The 22,320-nt window shown below is 58.1% G+C and overlaps 1 protein-coding gene across 3 annotated transcripts; it reads left to right on the top strand.

Annotated features, from left to right (window-relative positions):
- Nucleotides 1-7,471: 7,471 nt before the first annotated feature.
- On the top strand, nucleotides 7,472-19,847 carry GTPBP6 (GTP binding protein 6 (putative)). Of its 3 annotated transcripts, XM_036840559.1 has the most exons (12): nucleotides 7,700-7,827; nucleotides 9,114-9,246; nucleotides 9,370-9,481; nucleotides 12,527-12,664; nucleotides 13,216-13,286; nucleotides 13,414-13,544; nucleotides 13,872-13,942; nucleotides 14,791-14,949; nucleotides 16,346-16,554; nucleotides 18,626-18,774; nucleotides 19,048-19,200; nucleotides 19,449-19,847. In XM_036840559.1, the coding sequence occupies exons 3-12, from the start codon at nucleotides 9,424-9,426 to the stop codon at nucleotides 19,570-19,572; spliced, it is 1,263 nt and encodes a 420-aa protein (XP_036696454.1). In that variant the 5' UTR covers nucleotides 7,700-7,827; nucleotides 9,114-9,246; nucleotides 9,370-9,423; the 3' UTR covers nucleotides 19,573-19,847. The 3 variants fall into 3 exon arrangements, with proteins under 3 accessions (XP_036696453.1, XP_036696454.1, XP_036696455.1); XM_036840560.1 differs by having other exon boundaries at nucleotides 9,114-9,481; XM_036840558.1 differs by lacking the exons at nucleotides 9,114-9,246; nucleotides 9,370-9,481 and having other exon boundaries at nucleotides 7,472-7,827.
- The last annotated feature ends 2,473 nt before the right edge of the window (nucleotides 19,848-22,320 follow it).

Here is a 22,320-nt window from a genome sequence, read left to right as displayed (position 1 = left end):
GACAGATGAATGGATAAGCAAAGTGTAGGATATTCATACCACAGAATATTATTCCGCCTTAAAGAGGAAGAAAATCCTGCAATATGCTATGACATGAGTGAACCTTGAGGACATTATACTAAGGGCCATAAGCCAGTCACAAAAAGACAAATAATATATGATTCCAGGTCCTCAGAATAATCATAGAGATAGAAAGTAGAATGCTGGTTACCAGGGGCTGGTGGGGGGGCAATGGTGAGTTATTATTTAATGGATGTGGAGTTTCAGTTTTACAAGATGAAAAGAGTTATGGAGATGGTTAATGATGATGGTTACACATTATAAATGTATTTAATACCACTGAAGCGTACAGTTAAGGATAGTTATGACGGTAAATTTTATGTTATGTATATTATACCACGATTAAAAACACTGGGGAAAAAAGGAAACAGTGAGATATACCGTGTTCATGGACTGGAAGAAAGAATATTGTTGAGATGTTCATTCTTCCCAAAGTGATCTGTAAATCCCATGCAATCCCAATCAAAATCTCACCACAATTTTCTGTGTATATTAACAACCTAATTCTAAAATTTATATGGAAAGAGAAAGGAACCAGAACAGGCAAAACAATTTTGAAAAAAAAAAAGACAAAGCTGGAGGACTCACTCATAAAGTGACAGTAACAAAGACAGCGTGGTGTTTGTGAAGGAGGGTCCCACGGATGGAAAAGAATGGAGTCCAGAAACTGATGGACAGAAACGCAGTCAACTGCTTCTCACAAAACTGCACGGGCAACTCAATGCAGAAAGAATAATCTGACCTACATCTTTCACCTTAGGCAAAAATTAACACAAAATGGGTCATGGCCCCAATGCTGAGATGTAAAACCATAAAACTTCTGGAGGAAAGAATTTTGCGATCTAGATCCATCACCAAAAAATGTAATCCACAAAAGAAACAACTGATCACAATTCAAACCTCTGTTCTGTGGAGGACACTTCGGAGAGTGAACAGACAAGCCAGGATCTGGTAGAAAATACCTGCAAAGCACAATCCTGGTAGAGGTCTTTATAAAGATGTCTCAAAACTCAACCAGAAGAAAACAAACAATTCAACAAAAAAAGGCCCAGAGATGATCTCAACAGATTCCTCAGCGAACACATACAGATGGGAAAATCAGCCATGGCAGGACGCTGCACATCAATAGACATGAGGGAACGGAGACTGAGGCCACAGGGAAATGCCGCTTCACAACCACCCCAAAGGCCCACAGCGGCTGGAGAGGACGCAGGGCCACCGGGACGCAGACACCACTGATGCGAGTGTGAAACAGGGACCAGCTGGGAAAACAGTTTGGTGGGTTTGTAAAGCGTCAGACGCGTACCTACCATATACCTCAGCCACTCCACTCCTGGTATTTACCCAAGAGAAAGGCAGGCATATTTCCACACAAACACATGTCTCCGAAGAGCACACACAGACGGCCGACAGGCACATGAAACCATGCTCAACATCGCTAATTATCAGAGAAATGCAAATAAAACCCACAATGAGGTACCACCTCACACCGGTCAGAATGGGCATCATCAAAAAGTCTACAAATAACAAATGCTGGAGAGGGTGTGGAGAAAAGGGAGCCCTCCTACACTGTGGGTGGGAATGTAAATTGATGCAGCCACTACGGAGAACAGGATGGAGGTTCCTCAGAAAACTAAAAATAGAATTATTATATGACCCAGCAATCCCTCTCCTGGACATATATCTGGAAAATATAAAAAGTCTAATTTTAAAAGACACATGTGGAATATTTAATAATTAGTGGAATATTTTTTGCTACTACCTTCCATGATTCTTTCAGCCTATTTCCAAACCTCACCTGTAAAGCACCTCTTTTTGTCCTTCGACAGTACAAGAAGTAATACCAGGAACCAATCACATACTTGTTTTATGTTTGGCCCCGTAGTCTACAGTACAGTTATATGTCCTTTATTAGAATTCTGTAGAATTATCCCCACATTAGTCTATTTGTTCAAGTTCTCTTTTGTGTACTTTTGAAACACTGTAAAGTTTTATTCATATCTGTACATATTTCACATTCCTTGTTAAGTTTTTTCTCTCAGAAACTTTACATATCTCTTGCATGGTAAATGAAGTTCTCTTATTAAATCCTATCTTCAAACACACAAACACACACACTTTTATAATATGCATATATAAAATTTCTCAACATTATTGTTTCCATGTGCCCTACTGAATTTTCCTAGAGGTTAAAGCAGTTTTTAGTTGATATTCTTGAATGTCTGCAGTACAATATATTTAAACAACAGTAATTTTAACCATTTGCTTTAAATATTTTTCTTATGTAATTATTTTAGATAATATACTAAAAATAGTAATATGTGCTAGTCTACATTTTTATCTTGATTTTGGCTTTAATGAGGTGGCCCTAGTGTTTCCCCAGTAAACACGATAAAGACTTTTAGACTGAGACAGATGTTCTATCATGTTACAGAAAATGCAACTCTTCATATTTTATAAATGCTTAAGTCAATAATAATGTTGAGTTCTATTAAATGGCTTACCAACATCGTAAACATGAATAGCAATTAGTATATGAATTTTCTCCTTAAATCCATTAATTTCAAAAATTGTCACATTATTTCAATACTAAAAAATCTGGACATTTTAAGAAATAAAAAATTAAAAAATAAATAAAAAATAAAAGATACATGCACCCCAATGTTCATAGCAGCTCTATTTACAATAGCCAAGACGTGGAAACAACCTAAATATCCATTGACAGAGGAATGGATAAAGAAGATGTGGTACATATATACAATGGAATATTACTCAGCCATAAAAAAGAATGAAATCATGCCATTTGCAGCAACATGGGTGGACCTAAAAATTATCATACTAAGTGAAGACAGACAGAAAAAGACAAATACCATATGATGTCACTTACATATGGAATCTTAAAAAAAAAAGACACAAATGAACTTATTTAAGAAACAGAAATAGACTCCAGACATAGAAAACAAACCTGTGGTTACCAAAGGGGAAAGGGGATGGGGGAACGATAAATTAGGAGTTTGGGATTAACATATACACACTACTGTATATAAAATAGACAACCAACAAGGACCTACTGTAGAGCACAGGGAACTATATTCAATATCTTGTAATAACCTATAATGGAAAAGAATCTGAAAAAGAATATACATATATATATATATATATATAAATGAATCACTTTGCTGTATATCTGAAACATTGTAAATCAATTATACTTCAATTAAAAAGGTTCTCACTCACTCATGCTTAATGCCCAAATGAGAAACTCCTCTACATTTCAGTGATTTGCCCAGTACAACTATCCAAATTAGAGTCGGGCTGCCGCTTATTTTCATACGAAATGCATGAGGGGTGAGTAGAGAACAGTAATCCCACTACACGGCAGTCACACCCCCAGGCATCCAGGTAAGCCCAGCTAACATGAGGGATTAAGTAAACGATGAAACATCCACTGAATCACACTCTATGCAGTCAAGACACAGTGCTACTTTATGTACTGAAAGTATATGCAGGATACATTTTAAGTTAAAAATTTTATAAAACAATATATACTATAGGAATCCACAAACCTGTGTGTATATGTACATTAAAAAAACTGGAAGAATACATACCAAAATCTTAACAATAGTTATCTCTGTATGGTCATATTGTAGGTGATCTTTATTTCCTTCTGGGTTCTTTTCTGCACCTTCTAATTATCTACACAAATATGTCACTTTCTTTCCATGGAGGGAAAATGCATTTTCAAGCCCAAGTAACGAATGTATATAAATTGAGCAGATCGTTATCCTGACAAAATCCCTAATAAGGAGCGTTTACACACATTCTCAGGGCCACCGCCTTTTGAGACGGACTCTGATTTCATGACAATTTGGCCAGACCTTCATCTAAGGTACAAGAAAAGTCAAGTTGCTAAATGCAGCCCTTGAAGCTGTAAGCCATGTAATGACACTACCACCCCGACTCACTCACAACACCTCTCCCAAAGGTGCGGACACCCCCAAACCCTGGGGATGTTAAGTGCACAGCCCACCATTAGACTTCTTAACACCTCTTGCCAGTAGAGGGAAGCAAGTTACAAAAAGGGAGCCACTGAAAAGAAACTGGCAACAACCATGGGGACAGAGGCACCACATCAAAGTCATCGTTTCCCACGGCTGTGAAGGGGGAGAGGTGACCCACCAGCTCTCCTGATTCTAAGTGCATGATCGTCCGTGAATCAGAGACTTCTCACCCCGCAAGCAAATCTGTAATGGCTGGGGCTTGTCTGTTTTTTCGGGGGGGGGGGGCGGAAGGGTGGTAAAAAGTTATTAAATCAACGATGCATCTCAAAATCACTGGTAGGAGAGAATCAAGGCAATGGAATACGTTCCACGCCAAGCTGCAGTCTACACTGCGTCTCCAGCCCTCTGGCTCTCGGTGCACCTTTGGGAACCCGCCATCACACGACGACGCCAGGCAACGGTCACTTCTTTCCACCTGGCTTCCCAGCTCCTCCCACAGCCTCATCATCACCGTCACACCAACATCTACGCCGTGCACCATGAACGGTAGATGTTCTACGACTGTCTGCCGGGTCGTCTCCGCAGAGGCCTGGCTTCTCATCGCGGTAAGGTTTTAGGGTTCCCAGTGTACTCAGGGGGAATCCGTCTACCCTCTGGGAGCAACCATATGACATGCGATCAGTAGTAAAGCAGTAAACAACTGCGTTACCTCGTGATCGAGTGTGTTAACTCTCCCCCCACACACCCCTGCAAACCCCGGAGAAGGCAGGCTCTGGGGGACAGCCTGGTGACGACGCCAGGGCAGCACAGAGACAAGTCACAAAGCAGAGAAGAGCCGGAGAGGTCTGTGTGCAGGAGGGGACCAGCGCTCCCCTCCGACCGAGTGCTCAGCAAACAGGAGCTCCGGGCCTTCCACCCCCCAGGGAAGGCCGTGCAGGAGGGCTTGGAACGAGGTGACCTCTCCGCGCCTCCCGCCTGGCAGCCTGGCAGGACCGAGCAGCCAGCCGCCCTCCCATGCAGCCCTGAACCACCCCAGCACCAGAGCCGGCCCTCCGGACGGACGCACCGGTGCTGGGACAACGGAGCTCGAGGTTTTAACAGGACCCGGTCTACGACATTCCTTGGGCCTCCTGGCTGTCTCCCGCCGTTGTGATGGAGGAGGGCAGGGAGATTAGCCACAAAAGGACCCGCCACCAGAACTTACACATTCGTGATCTCCCTGTTGGGAGTTTTAATTCCGCCTCTCGTTCTATCCACAGGGAAATGGCCCCCAGGAATGACCACCTGTCCGGGGCTCCACTGGCAACCCTGGGTCGAGATTCTAAGACTTCACCCGTTTTCTTTACGGCTGATAATCTCCATCTCAATTTAAACTTGTAATTCTGCACAGTCTGATCACACTTGCCAGGCTGTGTACATGACAGGTCCTGGCCTCAAAGGTCCCTTTTCACCCTCTACACCCATTCCTAAATGGAAATTGTGTCTGCAACCCCGTTTCAGGCCACACGTCTCCACGTTCCTCTGGGGTCTCCCGCCTTCTCTTTGTTACATGATGCGGCTGGACATCGTCTCCTGAAACATCAGGCAGGCCATGGCTTTCTGCAGATACTTACGAAGGAACATTCCAGTTGAAGCCGTTCTCCTGTAAGAACAAGCACCCCTAGAGACGGCTGGGATTCCTTGTGCCGCCCTCAGCACCATGCCATGCTTCAGTTTGCCGAGAGGACATGCCTGATCGCAGTCTGAACGGCAGGGGCGCTCCTTTGGAATCAGTCCGCCTCCCGCTTCCTGTGATGCCGTGGACTCTGCCGTCATGACCCAAGCTCCATCTGCCAGCCGGATTCGGACCCTCAGGGCAGGGCCTGAGACCCTAGCATGACTCACACCCTCAACGCTGCACTCAGGCTACCATCGCAGACTTTGGAACACCACCTTGTCCTACTGGGAAGCCCCGACCAGCATTTGGGACCCCTGAAGGAGGACAGCATTGGACACTCATGGCAAAGTCAGGGGCCCCTGGGGATGGGCTTGGACTCCCATGGCAGGGTCTGGGACCCAAAGGGCGGCACTCCAACCCCCCAAAGCAGAGCCTGGGAATGCACTGTCACAGACTTGGGCCTGCAAGGCAAGGCTGGGGACTCCCGGAGTTGCACTCAGATCCCGTAAGGCAGGGTCTGGGATCCCCAAGGATGGAGTGGAACCCCCAAGACAGGGTTCGAGACCTCCAGGGATAGGATGGGACCCCAAAAGCAGGGTTCGTGACCAGTGGAGTCCCACTAGGACCCGCTCCCCCCTCCCCCGCAAGGCAGGGTCTTGGGCCCCAGGGCTGCATTCCCACACTCGAGCTACCAACGCTAACTTCATTCCCGCAGGGCCAGACAGGAGACTCCAAGGCCAAGTTTGTGACCTCTGGGCCAGACACACAGGCCCAAGGCAGAGTTTAGGATCCACCGCGACTCGCCTGGACCCCCAGGGCCAGTCAAGCTAGCACCATAAACTTCAGATCCCCGGACTGGATTTGAAACCCCCAAGCACTGTTTGCAACACCCGCCCAGTCCAGACTCCAGACCCCAAGGTAAAGTCCGGGACCTCCAGGGATGGGACTGGATCCCCAAGGCAGGGTCTAGGACCCCCGGGGCCGCACTCGGACCCCTAAGGTAGGATCCGGGACCCCCCCCCCCCCACCAAGGCATGGTCTGAAACCCAGGCTGCACCGGGACCCCTAAGGCAGAGTTCCGGGCCCTCAGGGCTGCACTCAGACTCCCCCTGAGGCAGGGTCTAGGACCCGGGTCCGCACTCGTAGGCCTAGGGTAGGGTCTGGGACCCTCAGAAATGCACTTGAACCCCCAAGGCAGGATCTGGGACTCCTGTGACACACTCAGAGCCCTAAGGCAGGACCTGGGACCCCAGGGCTGCACTCGGACCATTAAGGCAGCGTTTGGGACTCTCGGGGCCACCCTCGGACCCCCACCAAGGCAGGGTCTAGGACCCCTGGAGCCACACTCGGATCCACCAAGGCAGAGTTCGGGGTTCCGGAGAACGGAACTGATCCCCAGGACCGGACCCCGAACGTGCGCGGAGGCCTGACCGAGGCGCGGGGAGGTGGCGAGCGTGGGGGAGCGCCCACCGGGTTGGGTGCCCGGCCTGGCCCTGCTCCGGCACTACCTGCCTTGGGAGGTCGCCTCGAGCATCCGCGGCAGAGAGAAGCGTACCCCCAAGCTGCGGCGGCCCAGACCCGCCCCCCGGCCCAGACCGGCCCCCCGGCCCAGACCGGCCCCCCGGCCCAGACCGGCCCCCCGGCCCAGACCGCGCGCACCAATCAGGCGGCGGAGAGCACGTGACCCGGACGGCCAATGGGCAGCCTGCACGGGAGCATGCCTCCGAGGCCCCGCCCCGTTGCGTAGGAGCGCTTGCGGTATGTGGGCCCTGCGAGCCGCCGTCCGCTCGGGGCCCTGGTTCTCTCGCGTGGTTCGCGGCTGCCGGGCTCCGAGGGCCGCGCCGCCGCTGCCGCCTTGCCCTGTGCGCGCGCTCGCCACCTTCCGCGGGGGCCTGGGGGGCCCGGAGGGGCGGGGCCCACGTGCAGATGGCCGGGGAAGTCGGACTGGTGGAAAGGAGGATGAGGAGGAACCAGAAGATGCGGAGGAGGAGGACGAGGAGGAGGAGGAGCTGCTGAGGAGGGACCCTTTGCTGCCAGCGGGGACCCAGCGCGTGTGCTTGGTTCACCCTGACGTCAAGTGGGGACCCGGGAAGCCGCAGGGGACCCGAGGTGACCGGGACTGTGGCCACCGACTCGGGGGGGTGGGGTTTGGGAGTCGTGAAAAGCGCCAAGGCCCGGAACTTAAAGGGCGGGGCTTCTGGGGGCGGGGCTTCTGGGGTGGGTTTCGAGGTCTGGCGCTCTGGGCAAAGACGCCGAAGGGCGGGGCTTCTGAATGGCCGGGCTGAAGGGGCGTGGTTTTGGGGGCGTGACTCTGAGGGCTGGAGCCCATAGGGCGGGGCTTCTGGGAGCGGGACTCCGAGAGCTGGAGCTCGTAGAGCGGGGACGTCGGGGGCGGGGCTCCTGAATGGCCGGGCTGAAGGGGCGGCGCTTATGGCGGCGTGACTCCGAGGGCTGGGACCCCTAGAGCCGGGCTTATGGGGGCGGGGACTCGGAGGCTGGACCGCCCCCACCCGATCCACTTCCGGCAGCGGCACCCCTGCAGCGGGCCTGGAAATCCTAATTCTGGGCTGGGGCGCCTTCCCGCGTGCACATAGCGGGTCCGGGGCCCCTTCCCCTTTCGGCCGCGCCCCAGGTTGTCGCTCGGCCCTGCTGCCCCGCGCAGCCTCCCCATCTGTAAAGGAAGAGAATCCAACAACTAACGCCAGTTTGCACGGGGTGTGTCCCTCAGCTTTAAGCCTTTATTGACCCGCTTTCACTGTGTATCGCTGAGTACTACGCCCAAAGGTTGTGCACAAGCGTGTTCACACGCCCTTTGTAGCGGAAATCGTGAACCCGGCTGAGTCCCTGAGCCGCCTGGGACCTGCATCCATGGCCCGCGGCCATCAGCAGCCGCACTGTACCCGCCCCGGTCGGGCTGGGGGGACAGCAGACACGCCGGTAGGAGCCCGCCGCCTGGCCTGGGTGCTGTGTTCAGAACCCAGCAGGAAGGCGGGCGGGCGGGGGCGGGGCCGTCTCCCCAGGGTGGTCCTGGATGGCCTGGGAGACGGACCCCACAGGTGAATAGGGACAGTGTCCAGGGTTAGGGCTCCTGAGGGAGCACGTCCTGGGCCCTCCTGGGACCGCTGCCCCTCGGCTGTTTAGGGGCTCTCAGGGCCAAGTCACCGCAGTGGTGGAGCCATGCGAGGACTCAGGTCGTCACAGGTACTCTGGGTTTGAGCAGAGCAGTGACCCAGTCGGGGGGGGGGGTGGCATTCTCCTGATTCCTCTCCTCCTCTTAGACCTTTATTGAGATACAGTTCGCAGGGCATAAGAGTAACCACTTGGAAGGGTGCCACTCAGAGGCAACTAGTACGTTCACAGTCGTGTGCAGCCACGGCCTCTGTCCGGTTCCACAGCATTCTCGTCTCCCCGGAAGGAGACCCTGGACCCCCAGCAGTAGGCCTCCCCCTTGCTTCTCCCCCACCCAACCCCTGGCGACCAGGAATCGGCCTTCTGTCCCTGTGGATTTGCCTGTCCTGGACGTTTCACGTGAGTGATACGTGGTCTTTTGTGTCTGGCTCCTCTCACTGAGCGCCATGTTTCTGAGGCACGTATATGTTGTAGCCCGTGTCAGTGCTTCATTCCTTTTTTTTCTTAAAAACTGTTTTTTAGAGGGCTTTTAGATTCAGAGCAAAATCGAGAGGAACGTATAGGTACTTTTCATACATGCTCGCTGCCGTCACCAATGGATGGTCTCCGCCGCCTTCAGCATCCCCACCAGATGGTGAGTTTGTTATAACTGACGAGCCTGTTGACATAACACCGTCACCCCAAGTCCACGGTTTACGCTAATTAGGGTTCACTGCTGGTCTTGTACATTCTACGGGTTTGGGCAAATGTATGATGACATGTATCCAACATTATAGCATCACACAGAGTAGTTTCACCGCCCTAAAAATCCTCTGCGCCCCACCCATTCACCACCTCCCCAAACCCGTGACAACCACTGGGCCTTATACTGTCTCCATTGTTGGGCCTTTTCCAGAGTGTCCTACAGTTGGAATCACACAGTCTGTAGCCTTTTCTCACTGGCTTCTTTCACTCAGTCATATGCATTTAAGGTTCCTCCATGTCTTTTCATGGCCTGACAGCTCATTTCATTTTAGCGCTGAATAATATTCTATTGTCTGGATGGACCACAGTTTATTTATCTAGTCATGTACTAAAAGGCATCTTTCTTGCTTCCGTTTTGACAATTATGAATACAGCTGCTATAAACATCCGTGTGCAGGTTTTTGTGTGGATGTAAGTTTTCAACTCCTTTGGGTAAATACCAAGGAGTATGATTGCCGGATTGTATGGTAAGAGTATGTTTAGCTTTATAAGAAACTGCCAAACCATCTTCCACAGTGGCCGTACCGTTTTGCATCCCTCGCAGCAGTGAGTGGGAGGGATGGTCCACATCCTTGCCAGCATTTCGTGTTGTCAGGATTGTGGATTTGGGCTCTTCTAATAGGTGTGGAGTGGTGTCTCATTGCTGTTTTAGTTTGCATTTCCCTGATGACAGAGGATGGGGAGCATCTTGTCATATGTTTGTTTGCCATCTGTATATCTTTTTGGTGAGGTGTCTGTTAAGGTCTCTGGCCCATCTTTTAGTAAGTTGTTTTCTTATTGCTGAACTTCAAGAATTGTTTTTATGTTTTGGATACCAGTGCTTACGGATGTGTCTTTTGCACATATTTTCTCCCAGGTCTGTGGCTTAACTTCTCAGTCTGCTGATGACATCTTTTGCAGAGCAGACGTTTTTAATTTTCCGTGCTGTCGTATGCTCAAACTCCGGGATCCTTTCTCTGCCAAGTCCAGTCTACCAGCAGGCCCGTGAGAGGCGCCCCTCATTTCTGCTAGAGCGCTTGTGATCTCTAGCAGTTCTTTTTGGTTGTTTCTTGGGATTTCCATCTCTCTGCTTGCCTTGCCCGTCCGTTCTTGCATGCTGTCTACTAAATCCATTAGAGCCCTTGGCATGTTAATCATAGTTGTTTTAAATTCCTGGTCCAGTAATTTCAACATCCCTGCCATGTCTGGTTCTGATGCTTGCTCTGTCTCTTCAGATTGCCTTTTGGTGTGCCTGGTAATTTTTTCTTGATAGCTGGACATGATGCACGAGGTGAAAGGAACTGCTGTAAATAGACCTTAGTGGTGAGGGCTGACGTGTGGGGGAGGGGAAGCCTTCTGTGGTCCTGGGATCAGGGTTCGGTCTCTTATGGTGCCTGTGCCCCTGGGCTGTGACCTGCACAAGTGCTTCTCCGTTTCCATCCCCACCGAATCCTAACCCTGGCCTTCGGGGTGGGGTTGTGGGGTGCCAGACCCCCAGGCAGGCAGCTGTGGGCGTGGCCAGAGGAGCAGTGCAGCAGGAGGGAGGCTGTTGGCACCCGTGCAGGCACTCACCACGGAGCTGGGGACGTGGCCCCTGGGATCAGGAGAGACAGCACCTGCAGGGATTACTGCTGGGTCAGACCTGGGGTTGAAGGGCGGAGGTCAGGCGTGACCAAGCACCTGACCTGAGCGACCAGCAGGTGGAGGAGGTGGGACAAGCTGGCGGGCCCATGGGGAGTCACACCCAAGAAGACTCTGCCTCCCCTTGGCCTAGAGGATGGGGGGACCCCGCCCCCCATGTCCCAGAAGATGGGGACCCCCGCACAGCCCAGAGAATGGGGGGGACCCTGCTCTGTGGCCTCAGACCCAGCCTGGCTCCTACTCCCCAGCCTCTGGCCTGTGTCCTGGCTGTGCCCTGAGGAGGGTCAGGTGGCCCCAGAGACAGCAGCACCCAGGTGTCCGGGGAGTGGGGACAGCGAAGCAGGGGCACCACAGAGGGGCCGCGGCTCTGAGATTCTGTGCAAGGGTGGCCTCCCAGGGGGCGGGGGCACGGGCGCGGGATGGGGGGCCGGCCTCCCGTGGGGCTTGGGGCACGCGCTCCACATCTCACAGAGAACAAGCCCGGGGCCCCGCAAAGCTGTCCTCCAGGCCTGAGTCAGCCCCATCCACCCCGTCAGGGCCCAGCCCCGGGACACGCTGGCGTCACTGCCCACCTGCCTGCTGTCCCTCAGGGGAGAGTCTCGGCTGCCCTGTGCCCCCTTCCTGCTCGGGAAGGACCGTCAGGAGGAGAGCCTAGGGCGGGGCGGCTCCCGACAGCCCTGCATCCACGGCCTGCGCCCTCAGTGTCCTGGGCTCCTGCCCCGGGTGGGCCCTGCCTCTCCCGCCACCCACCCCCAGCGCACGCGCGCGCACACACACACACACACACCCATCCTGACCGTTCACGGCCAGGGGCCCTGGGTGGGCGCTGCCTTTCTCGGGCCAGGCTCGGCAAGGGCAGCCACTGGGGCCAGGCTAAGACCAGGCTGGGCTCACCCAGGATAGGGCACCCACGGGGACTCAGCCCACCCCGCAGGCAGGGTGGCAGGTTCTATGGGCCCTTGGGAGCCTCACAGGGGATGCTCTCCCGTGGGTCACAAGGGACCATGGGCCCCCACGGGGCAGACGTCCCAGATTCCAACGCGGGGGGCGGCCATCCCCGCGTCCCTGCTCGGTTCAGGGCCCTCCTCCCCTCCCCGGTCCTGTGTCCACCCCTCCTGACCATCTGCCCAGAAGAACAGAGCTGCATTTCGAGCAAATGCTGATTGGGGCGCTTTCCCGGGACCGTTGTGTAGGTGGGAAGCAGGAAGCCGTCCCAGCCTGGGGCACGTGGCCCAGGGCCCTGGGCAGGGCTGGACAGGGCCCGGGGCTGACCCAGCCGGAAATGACCCTCACACTGGCCTGTCTCTCCGCAAAGCTGAGCGGCAGGTGGTGGAAGCACAGGCGCTGGTGCACACGCTGGATGGTTGGTCGGTGGTGGACACGATGGTGGTGCCCACCAAGACGCCAGGCAGGAAGCTCATCTTCGGCAGAGGGACCTTGGAGCACCTGACAGGTGAGTCAGGCGCACGTGTCCCCGTCACCCTCCCGGAGACAGAGCAAGCGTGGCCATCCCTCTGTGCCTCACAGGAACTTGGATCAGACAGCAAAAGCCACCACGCCCGCGTCAGAATTCAAACGAGGCCCCAGGACACAGGCGGGACCTTTGAGAGTCGGGCGCACGCCAGCCCTGCGCCCCAGCCCACCCCCTCCCCAGTGCCCTGCGGAGGGGATCCTGCGTGTGACCCCTGCCCTCCATGGACCCCGACGTCTCCACCCCAAACCCATGTCTAGCTCACAGCTCAGAGCAGGAGACATGCCAAGGGGGGAGCTCACCGCCCATCTGTGTCTAACAGGCACTCAGTCCCCACGGGGTCACGGGACCCCCACGTGTGTGAGATGTACTCCCCTGAAGAGGGACCCGGTCCGGTCCTCCCCGACCCCCGACCCACACTTGACAAATACTGTGCTCAGAGACTCAGGGTGTCCGGGGAACACGGCCAAGGTGCAGGGTCCCCAGACAGACATGGGCGTGCAGATCTCTGAGAGGCCATCCGCTTTTCCTAGAGAAAATCAGAGGCTCCCCGGAAGTCACCGCCGTCTTCCTGAATGTGGAGAGGATGGCTGCACCCACCAAGGTACCTCAGAAGCTCGCTGTTTCCCGCCCACGGCGGCTCAGGGAGTGGGTCAGTGTCCCCGTGAGGACACAGGTCTCGACGGGCCTGGGGTCACCACAGGTCCCCTCCCTCGCGCTCCGTCTTCTAGAAAGAACTGGAAGCCGCCTGGGGTGTGCGGGTGTTCGACCGATTCACGGTGGTTCTTCATATTTTCCGCTGCAACGCCCGCACCAAGGAGGCCCGGCTGCAGGTGGCCCTGGCCGAGCTGCCCCTGCTCAGGTACAAGCAGAGCCCGGGCTCGGGGCAGACGGAGCCCTCCTCGGACCCCCTCTTGCTTTCCCGTACCTGGACTGTTGCCAGGGTGGCGAGGGTGGAATGTGGCCAGTGGGGACGTGTCCAAGCAGCACAGCTACCAGGGCACGGGGCCCACGAGGAGCGCCACCCAGCAAGGGGCCCTCCGTCCCCGCCCGTGAAGGCCCACGCAGCGGGGAGGCCCCCCACGAGCCTCTTCTTTCTGTCCAGATGCCCACCCCCAACCCAGGGCTCTGTCCCAGCCCCCCACGGGCACGTGCTCCCATCTCCTGAGCCGACCCGTTTCCACGCCAGGTCCCACCTGAAAAATGACGTTGCCCACCTGGGCGGACGAGGAGGGGGCTCTCGCCACATCATGGGGTCAGGTACCGTGTCTGACGTCTTGTCACCGGGCGCTCAGAAGGGGGGGGGTGTCTTGGCCACCAACCCTACAAAGGGGACGACGTCCCTCAGAGGTCCTGATGGGGCCTCATCCATGGTCACAGTCAAAGGAGGGTATCAAGGTGTTTCCCTGGTGCGGCCGTAACGAAGGACCACAAACCGGTGCCTTAAAACCACAGACATTCATCATCCCTGAATCCTGCAGACCAGATCAAGGAGTTATAAGGGCTGGTTCCTTCTGGAGGCTCCAGGGGAGGGTCCTTCCCGCCTCTTCCAGCTTCTGGGGGCTCCAGGCGTCCCTGGGCTTGTGGCCGCATCCCTCCCGTCTCTGCCTCCGTCTTCACGGGGCTTCTCCTCTGTGTCTGGGTCTCTCCTCTTCTGTCTCTTATAAGGACCCTGTCATTGGATGTAGGGCCACCCTCATCCAGGAGGACCTCATCTCAGACCCTTCACTGCATCACATCTGCAGAGACCTTGTTTCTTAATAAGCCCCCATTTGTAGGTCCTGGGGGTCAGGGTGTGGACACATCTTTGGGGCACCACTCAGCCCACTGTGGGTATCATGGGGGCACTTCCGAGGCTCTCCCCTTGGCCTCTTCCTCCTGGGTAAAGGGGAGCCCAGGTGACCTCAGGGGGCAGAAGTGCGAGGCCGCCTCGCGCCGGGCAGAGCCATCTCAGAACAGAAGGTGTTGGGGCCAAGTGTACAGGAGAGCAGGCTGGGGGGGGTCCCTGCAGCCCCAAGAGTGAGCCTGTCCACGTCCCCCGCTGGCACCCCCGTGGCTCTTGCCCCTTTTGTGTCTGCTCACTGACTCGCCATCTTGGGTGCTCCTAGGAGAGTCTTTCCTGCAGGTGCACCAGCGTCTCCTGAAAGATAAGGAAGCGAAGATTCGGAAGGCCCTGGACAAACTCCGCCAGAAGAGGCTTCTCCTGGGGCAGCAGCGGAGGCGGCGGGAGTTCCCTGTGGTCTCCGTGGTCGGATACACGAACTGCGGTGAGGAGTGGGCCCTCCCCGGGGCTGGGCGGGTGTACGCTAGGAGAACCCACTTGCCCACCCGGCGAGATGAGTATTCGCGGAGGGCTAGCCCAGAGTGAGAAGGACTGGACTGTGGCCCCATCCCTGGGCGTCCCGGGGGCCACGGCGGCCCCCCGTGTGACTGCTGTGGGCTGACGCCCCTCTTAGTGGATGTCTCCAAACTCTGAGAACGAGGAAGTAGCGACAGTTTTAAGTCCGTTGAGAGTGGACAGGATCTTCCAGGGATCAGAGCGGTTCAGATGTTACCGAGGAAAACTTCACAGTCTGTTCTCAGCTTCGTCTGCACGAGCAGATCAAGTGGACCCCACGTGGGGAACAGAGTGCAGGGCGTCCTTTAGGGTCACAGGTGCCCTGAGATAAGTGGAAAGCGCCCGGTTCCCTCCACCGTGGGGATTCAGTCCACGGCACTTGCTGGGCTCCCCTGAGGCCCGGCCCCGCCGTGTGCTCGGGAAGCACCGCCTCACGGTCTGCGTCCAGAGGACGGCGGGAATGTCCCACAAACGTGCACGGGAAGCCGTGGGTCGTCCAGGCTTGAAAAGTCATAAATGTCTACGGGTAAAATCACCCGTGCCAGGAAATCCCAACTGCCCCTCCTGGCTGCATCCTCAGAGGGTGGCGTGTCCTCCTCTAACTGTCAGAGGATCCAGTGAGTGCGGCTTGATCCCGACTCTCACCGACCGGGAGTTCAGGGTCCTGCACGGAGCAGGGGCGTCCAGGCTGAGCCCCGCCATCCAGTTACTCGACGGCAGGAACCGCCACCACCTCCTGGTGGACCATTGGCAGGGCTTACAGGCGTAACCAGGGGGTATCCCTGGGCTGGACGGTTACTGCTGGCGCCCCTGAACCTGGGCTCAGGTGGAGCAAGTGTCCACGTTGTCAGGAAAGGCTGTGGCGGAGGGTGTCCTAGGCCACCTCAGGTACACACAGCACCGTCTACACCCTCACTACCTGTGTGCACACACTGCACCCCCTACTCCACCATCCCCTCGTCTACACGGACACCACACCACAGCTCGGTTACGCCACGGTACCATCCCTCCGTCTGTGGACGCCTGCCCGCCTCACATGCACGTCACCACCGTCTGTGTCTACGCCGTCTCTCTCGTCTACACCAGCACTCTTGCCCTGGCCCTGGTCCATTTTAACCTGAAGCCTAGACCGTGGCAGCTGAGTCCTTGCACGGCCCGCGCAGCGTCCCGTGGGTCCTGCGGAGAGTTCCGAGCGCATAGACCCTCCTGCCCCTGCCCCCCCTCCAGCGGCCTGTAGTCAGTGTGGGGCAGCCTCGAGGTGCACAGCGGTCGGTGGGGGACCGGAGGGGTCTGAGATGCACGGTCCCCTTGCGCCCGACGTGCAGGAAAGACCACGCTGATCAAGGCCCTGACGGGGGACGCCGCCATCCAGCCCCGGGACCAGCTGTTTGCGACGCTGGACGTCACAGCCCGCGCGGGGCGGCTCCCCTCCCGGCTGACCGTTATCTACGTGGACACCATCGGCTTCCTCTCCCAGCTGCCCCACAGCCTGGTCGAGTCCTTCTCGGCCACCCTGGAGGACGTCCGCCGTTCGGTGAGTGCGGAGGGCCAGGTCGCCTCAAATACCACAAATGGGAGGCAGGTCCCCTCATCCCAACAGCAGGGGCCCGGGTCCCCTCATCACAGCATCACGGGCCTGGGTCCCCTCATCACAGCATCACGGGCCTGGGTCCCCTCATCACAGCATCACGGGGCAGGGTCCCCTCATCACTACATCACAGGCCTGGGTCCCCTCATCACAGCATCACAGGGCCTGGGTCCCCTCATCCCAACATCACAGGGCCTGGGTCCCCTCATCACAGCATCACGGGCCTGGGTCCCCTCATCCCAACACCACAGGGCCTGGGTCCCCTCATCACAGCATCACGGGCCTGGGTCCTCTCATCCCAACATCACAGGGCCTGGGTCCCCTCATCACTACATCACGGGCCTGGGTCCCCTCATCACAGCATCACGGGCCTGGGTCCCCTCATCACAGCATCACGGACCTGGGTCCCCTCATCACTACATCACGGGCCTGGGTCCCCTCATCACTACATCAGGGGCCTGGGTCCCCTCATCACTACATCACGGGCCTGGGTCCCCTCATCACAGCATCACGGGGCAGGGTCCCCTCATCCCTACATCACAGGCCTGGGTCCCCTCATCACAGCATCACAGGGCCTGGGTCCCCTCATCCCAACATCACAGGGCCTGGGTCCCCTCATCACAGCATCACGGGCCTGGGTCCCCTCATCCCAACACCACAGGGCCTGGGTCCCCTCATCACAGCATCACAGGGCCTGGGTCCCCTCATCACAGCATCACGGGCCTGGGTCCCCTCATCACTACATCACGGGCCTGGGTCCCCTCATCACAGCATCACGGGCCTGGGTCCCCTCATCACTACATCACGGGCCTGGGTCCCCTCATCCCAACATCAGGGGCCTGGGTCCCCTCATCACAGCATCACGGGCCTGGGTCCTCTCATCCCAACATCACAGGGCCTGGGTCCCCTCATCACTACATCATGGGCCTGGGTCCCCTCATCACAGCATCACGGACCTGGGTCCCCTCATCACTTCATCACGGGCCTGGGTCCCCTCATCACAGCATCAGGGGCCTGGGTCCCCTCATCACTACATCACGGGCCTGGGTCCCCTCATCACAGCATCACGGGCCTGGGTCCCCTCATCACAGCATCACAGGGCAGGGTCCCATTACACAAAACTTCACGATGACTGGATTCCCCCATCCCTGCCCCTCAGTGAGCTGTGCTCCGACTGTACGATTGTATGTGCTGTAAAGGCAATGCTAATGAAGAAGGGGTTCTCTGCACCTTTTGGCTGCACTGGGGCCCCGAGACACTGAACCCTGGCATTTACTCAGGGTACAGGGCCTGCGGGGCCCTACATGTGACAGATGCCCCAGCACCTTCGAGGTCACAGCAGCTGAGCCTGAGGGCCACGTGCAGCTGCCAGCACCGTCCTCAAAAGTTTCTGAAAATCTAGAACTTCTGAACTGAAACACTGATTAAAAGAAAATTTAAGTTCGTCAAAAAAAAGAGAGAGAAAGACAACCCAGAAGCGAGCCCCCCAAACCGTAACGGGCCCATCCTTCCTGTGGCAGAATTACCCTCAGCTGCAATTTCTCCTTTTCTGTCTTTTCTGAATTTGGCACAAGGTACCTGCCTGTAAAACGTATGGAATAGGGGTGGAAGCCTTTTTAGAACGTGAGCTTGGTTTCACAGAAAAGTGGAGTGGCTCGGAGCCTCGAGCACAGCACCCGCCGTGTGGGGACCTGGGGACGGGGGTCACTGGCCGCACGCAGGCGTAGGGCCAGCACCTGTCGGGCGGGGACACGAGGCAGCCCCTCAGTCTGGGTGCACCTGGAGCGGCAGCCTGGCCCGGATCGAGGGCACTGGGGGGGCTCCGTGCACGGCAGAGCGGCTCTGTGGTCTCGGGTCCCACCCTCCCCCTTGGGGCACAAGTCTCCGTGGGCAGCCGCACCCACCCCCCACAGAGAGCGGTGCGGAGCCCCCATCGTGGGCCTGGCGGGCCCTCCCAGGCGGGGCCGGACACCGCTGGCCCCGAGCTCTCTGACCGCCCGGCCCCTCTGGTCCTCAGGATCTGGTCATCCACGTGCGAGACGTGAGCCACCCCGAGACAGAGCTGCAGAAGGCCAGCGTCCTGTCGGCCCTGCGGGCCCTGCAGCTGCCGCGCCCGCTGCTGGACCACATGGTGGAAGTGCTCAACAAGGTGGACCTGGTGCCCGGGTGAGCACCTGCCGCCCCGCGGCCGCCGGACCCCTCGCGCGGGCGACCAGGGCGCGCGCGGGTCTCCCACTCGAGCAGCGCCCCGCAGCGCGCGGGGTGGGCTGCGCGTTTGGACCCCTTCGCCCCACGCGCCCGGACCGCACCCCAGCCCCACCTCTCACCTTCCGGCGGGGCCTTGTCCTCGCCCGGCACAATCCGAGCCCATCACGGCTGGGCCCGCGGGCGGGGACCCCGCTCCGGTCCCCCTCGCTGAGCGGGCGGCCGCCCCTACAGGTACAGACCCGCCGAACCCAACGCGGTGGCCGTGTCTGCGCTCCTGGGGCTCGGGCTGGAGGAGCTGAAGGCCAGGCTGGAGGGAGCGGTTCTGAGAGCCACGGGCAGGCAGGTCCGCACGCTCCGAGTGGGGCTGGCGGGGCCGCAGCTGAGGTGCGTCGGGCCGGCCCGGCGGGGGGCGGGGGTGCCCTTGGCCTGGGCGGGGAAGGCGGCACCAGGTGGGGCCAGGGTGCGATGCCGGGGCAGCCGGTCTGGCTCCTCAGGCAGGGAGCAGGTGCCGGCCGCTTAGCCGCACGCCGGGGCCGTGGGTGAGGCCGCCCACCAAGAGGTGGGACGCCCCGCTGGGGGCTTCGGGGCTCCGTCGGGGCTGCCCGTTCCCACCAAACGCGTCTTCCTCCCAGCTGGCTGCATCAGGAGGCCACGGTGCAGGCGGTGGACGTGAGGCCTGAGGCCGGGGTGGCCGACGTCAAGGTCATCATAAGCGACCCGGCTTACGGCAGGTTCAAGAAGCTCTTTCCAGGGTGAAAGGACGCCCAAGGGTGCGGATGCTCCCTGAGGACTGAGGGGGGGCTCCCCGGGGGCCGGGGGGCTGCAGCGTTCCCGCCTCAGAGAGGAGCGGGCGCCCCGCGTGGGCCCTACGCCCCCGTGAGCCTGGCGGGAGGGCCGCTGGGGCTGGGAGCTGGCGTCGATGGTGAGACTCTGAGCGGTTCCGGTTGACCGTCAGGGGCGTCTGGAGAGCTGACGTCCCGTCCAGGGTGCTTGAGCCGCGAGACAGTAAAAGCTTTGTGTGTGTTCGTGAACCAGCCTTTCCGGTTCTTCCGTGCCAGCCGCCTGGCCGAAGCCCTGTGAGCGCTGGCCATGAAGGGGGCAGGTCCGGCTCCCTGTGCCCTCTGTGTCCACGCGTTCACGGCTGCCACTCCTCGCCCTTCCCCACGGTAGCGTCAGGGGCATAATTAAAATGTCTCCCGACAGCCCAGCAAGCAGGAAGAATCCCCCCGTTTACAGGGCCAGGTGGCCGGGACCACCCATCACACACCCATTAGTTGTCTTTACCCAAAAGAAAAAATATAACTTAGGGCATCTTGTCGACAAGCAAGAAATCACATCCTGGGGCCAAACTCCCCCACGGTGAGGCAGGACCCCTTCCCGATGTTCACTTTGCAGAGAGGCTCCAGGGCCCCCAGGCAGACATTCCCGGGATGCAAACAGGCCGGGGGTCCTTCTGCTTAAAGAGATTCACACACATCTCAGGGAGACGGGACACTACGCTGCAGGTTTTCTAAACGGAAAGCGAATGAGAAGGGCGTTCCCTTGCCCGTTTGGCACCAGGAAAGGACTTTTTTCCTTACCTCTGTATTCAGCATTATAGGGGCGTTTCCTGAGTTGTCCCAGGCTTTCAGCACCGCTGGAAAGTCTCTGCGCTTCTCCTAAGCCTGTGGATGCAGGGTGTGCGTGTGAGCTTTCCCTGTTTTCTGAGGCTCGGCTGTGCACACGCGGCTCTGCAGGCCCCCCCTCAGTCCTCGGTGTGCCCAGGCCTTCCACGCCTGCTTCTGTAACTGCCATCCTGTGGAGTTTCCGCCTGGGGCAGTGTGGCAGGTGGAATCGTGTCCCCTACAAAGTCCACGTCCTAATCCCAGAGACACCCCCCTGCCCCCAAGGCACCCAGGTGAACCCACCAGCCCCCTCCCCGTGGGTCCCCGCGAACAGGAGGCAGAAGTGAGAGTCGGGGCAGGTGCGAGGACAGAACTGGAGTTTGAGCTCAGAGGAAAGTGTGACTCTGCGGAGATGCTGCTGTGAGGTGCAGAGAGGGGTCCCGACCCCAGGAACCCGGTGGCTCCAGAGCTGGGAAAGGGACGAAACAGCCCTCCCTGGAGCCTCCAGAAGGATGAGCCCTGCCCGTCCTGGGCGTCTGCCTGGGGGGACACGTGCGACTGCTGCCTGCGGGGCGGGGAGAATTAATGTGTGTTTGCAGCCGCCATCTGGGCGCCTGTGGCAGCGTGTACAGGACCCGCATGGGACCCGGGGGGGGGCACCCGCATGGAATCGTGGGGCGCGGGACAGTCAGGATGCGAGCCCCTGAGCCCGCGTGCGCAGGACGGCCTCCGATCCTCCCGAGAGGAGCTGCCTCCAGGGACCCCACAGGCCCAGTGCGGAGCGGGACCACGCCCCACAGCGCCATCCGGTCCTCCTGCACGGGGTGGAGGAGGAGGGGCTGCAGGGGGCCCCCGGGCGCAGAGCCTCCTGTCCGAGGGAGGACCAGGCCGGGGGATCAGCCAGCCAGGGCCTCACAGCAGGTGCTCCGCCGGCCTGCCCCCTTCCTGCCGCTCAGCCCCGGGGGCCTCATTCCTACAGGGTCCTTGAGGCAGGGGAGGCTTTGCATAGACCCTGCTGGGTGGGGAGCATGCCGGCTCCCGGACTCCGGCCCCCCAGGCTCCCCGGGTCCAGCCCACTCGTTTGCCAGGCTGGGGGTGCCCACGTGGTCGCAGGGGCCCCGTCAGCCATCCTCCCTGCCGGGGACCCCTGGGCTTGGCTGCCCAGCTCCTCCCAGGTCCAGCCTCCCTGCTCGAGTCTGGTCCACCCCCAACTCCTCCCGGCGGCAAGACACAAGCAAGGGCTGTAGGGGGTCGGTTCTGGCCTCTGGCTCCCTCTCCTGGTGCCCCTCACCCGCTGCCCGGGGTCCCCCCCACCCCCAAAGCCCCTCCCCAAGGACTCAGGAGGCGAGCTCAGCCCGCGGCTGCCCCCGGCACGGGCGAGATGCTGCAGGGCCAGACACGCCCCCGCGGGAGCTGAGTGAGCGCGCCCCAGGCAGGGGGACGAGGCGGGGCCTCGCGGGGCCTGGGGGAGGGCAGGGGTCTCGGGGGGCCCGGAGGGGGGAACAGCTCGTGTAGGGTGGGGACAGGTATAAGACCACCCCCTCCCCCCAGTACCCAGACCCTCCTAAGACCCTTGTGCAGAGACGGTCTCCCCTCCCAACCGGAGTCCACTGTGCCTCGGGTTGCCCAGGGCTCTGAGAACAGGCCCGGGTGTGTGGCAGCCTGTCATCACAGGAAGGGGATGTGGTCAGGGCCACGTGGCCACGCTGCCTCTGAAGACGTGACCCCGCCCGGCTGGCTTCACCTCCGTGGCCGGCAGCCTGAGCTCCCAGCCTCGACGCTGGCCCACCAGCGACATCCTTCTGCCAGAACTCACCCCTCAAATGCGGAGGTCTCCAAAACTCATCTTGAAAACAAACACAGAAGTTTCACTTAATATCCCCTCGGGGAACTACAGATA

Source organism: Balaenoptera musculus, chromosome X (genome assembly GCF_009873245.2).
Source record: "Balaenoptera musculus isolate JJ_BM4_2016_0621 chromosome X, mBalMus1.pri.v3, whole genome shotgun sequence".
NCBI classification, from domain to species: Eukaryota; Metazoa; Chordata; class Mammalia; order Artiodactyla; family Balaenopteridae; genus Balaenoptera; species Balaenoptera musculus.
The sequence above is the reverse complement of the archived record's forward strand: the minus strand, read 5'-3'. Positions and strand labels throughout refer to the sequence as shown.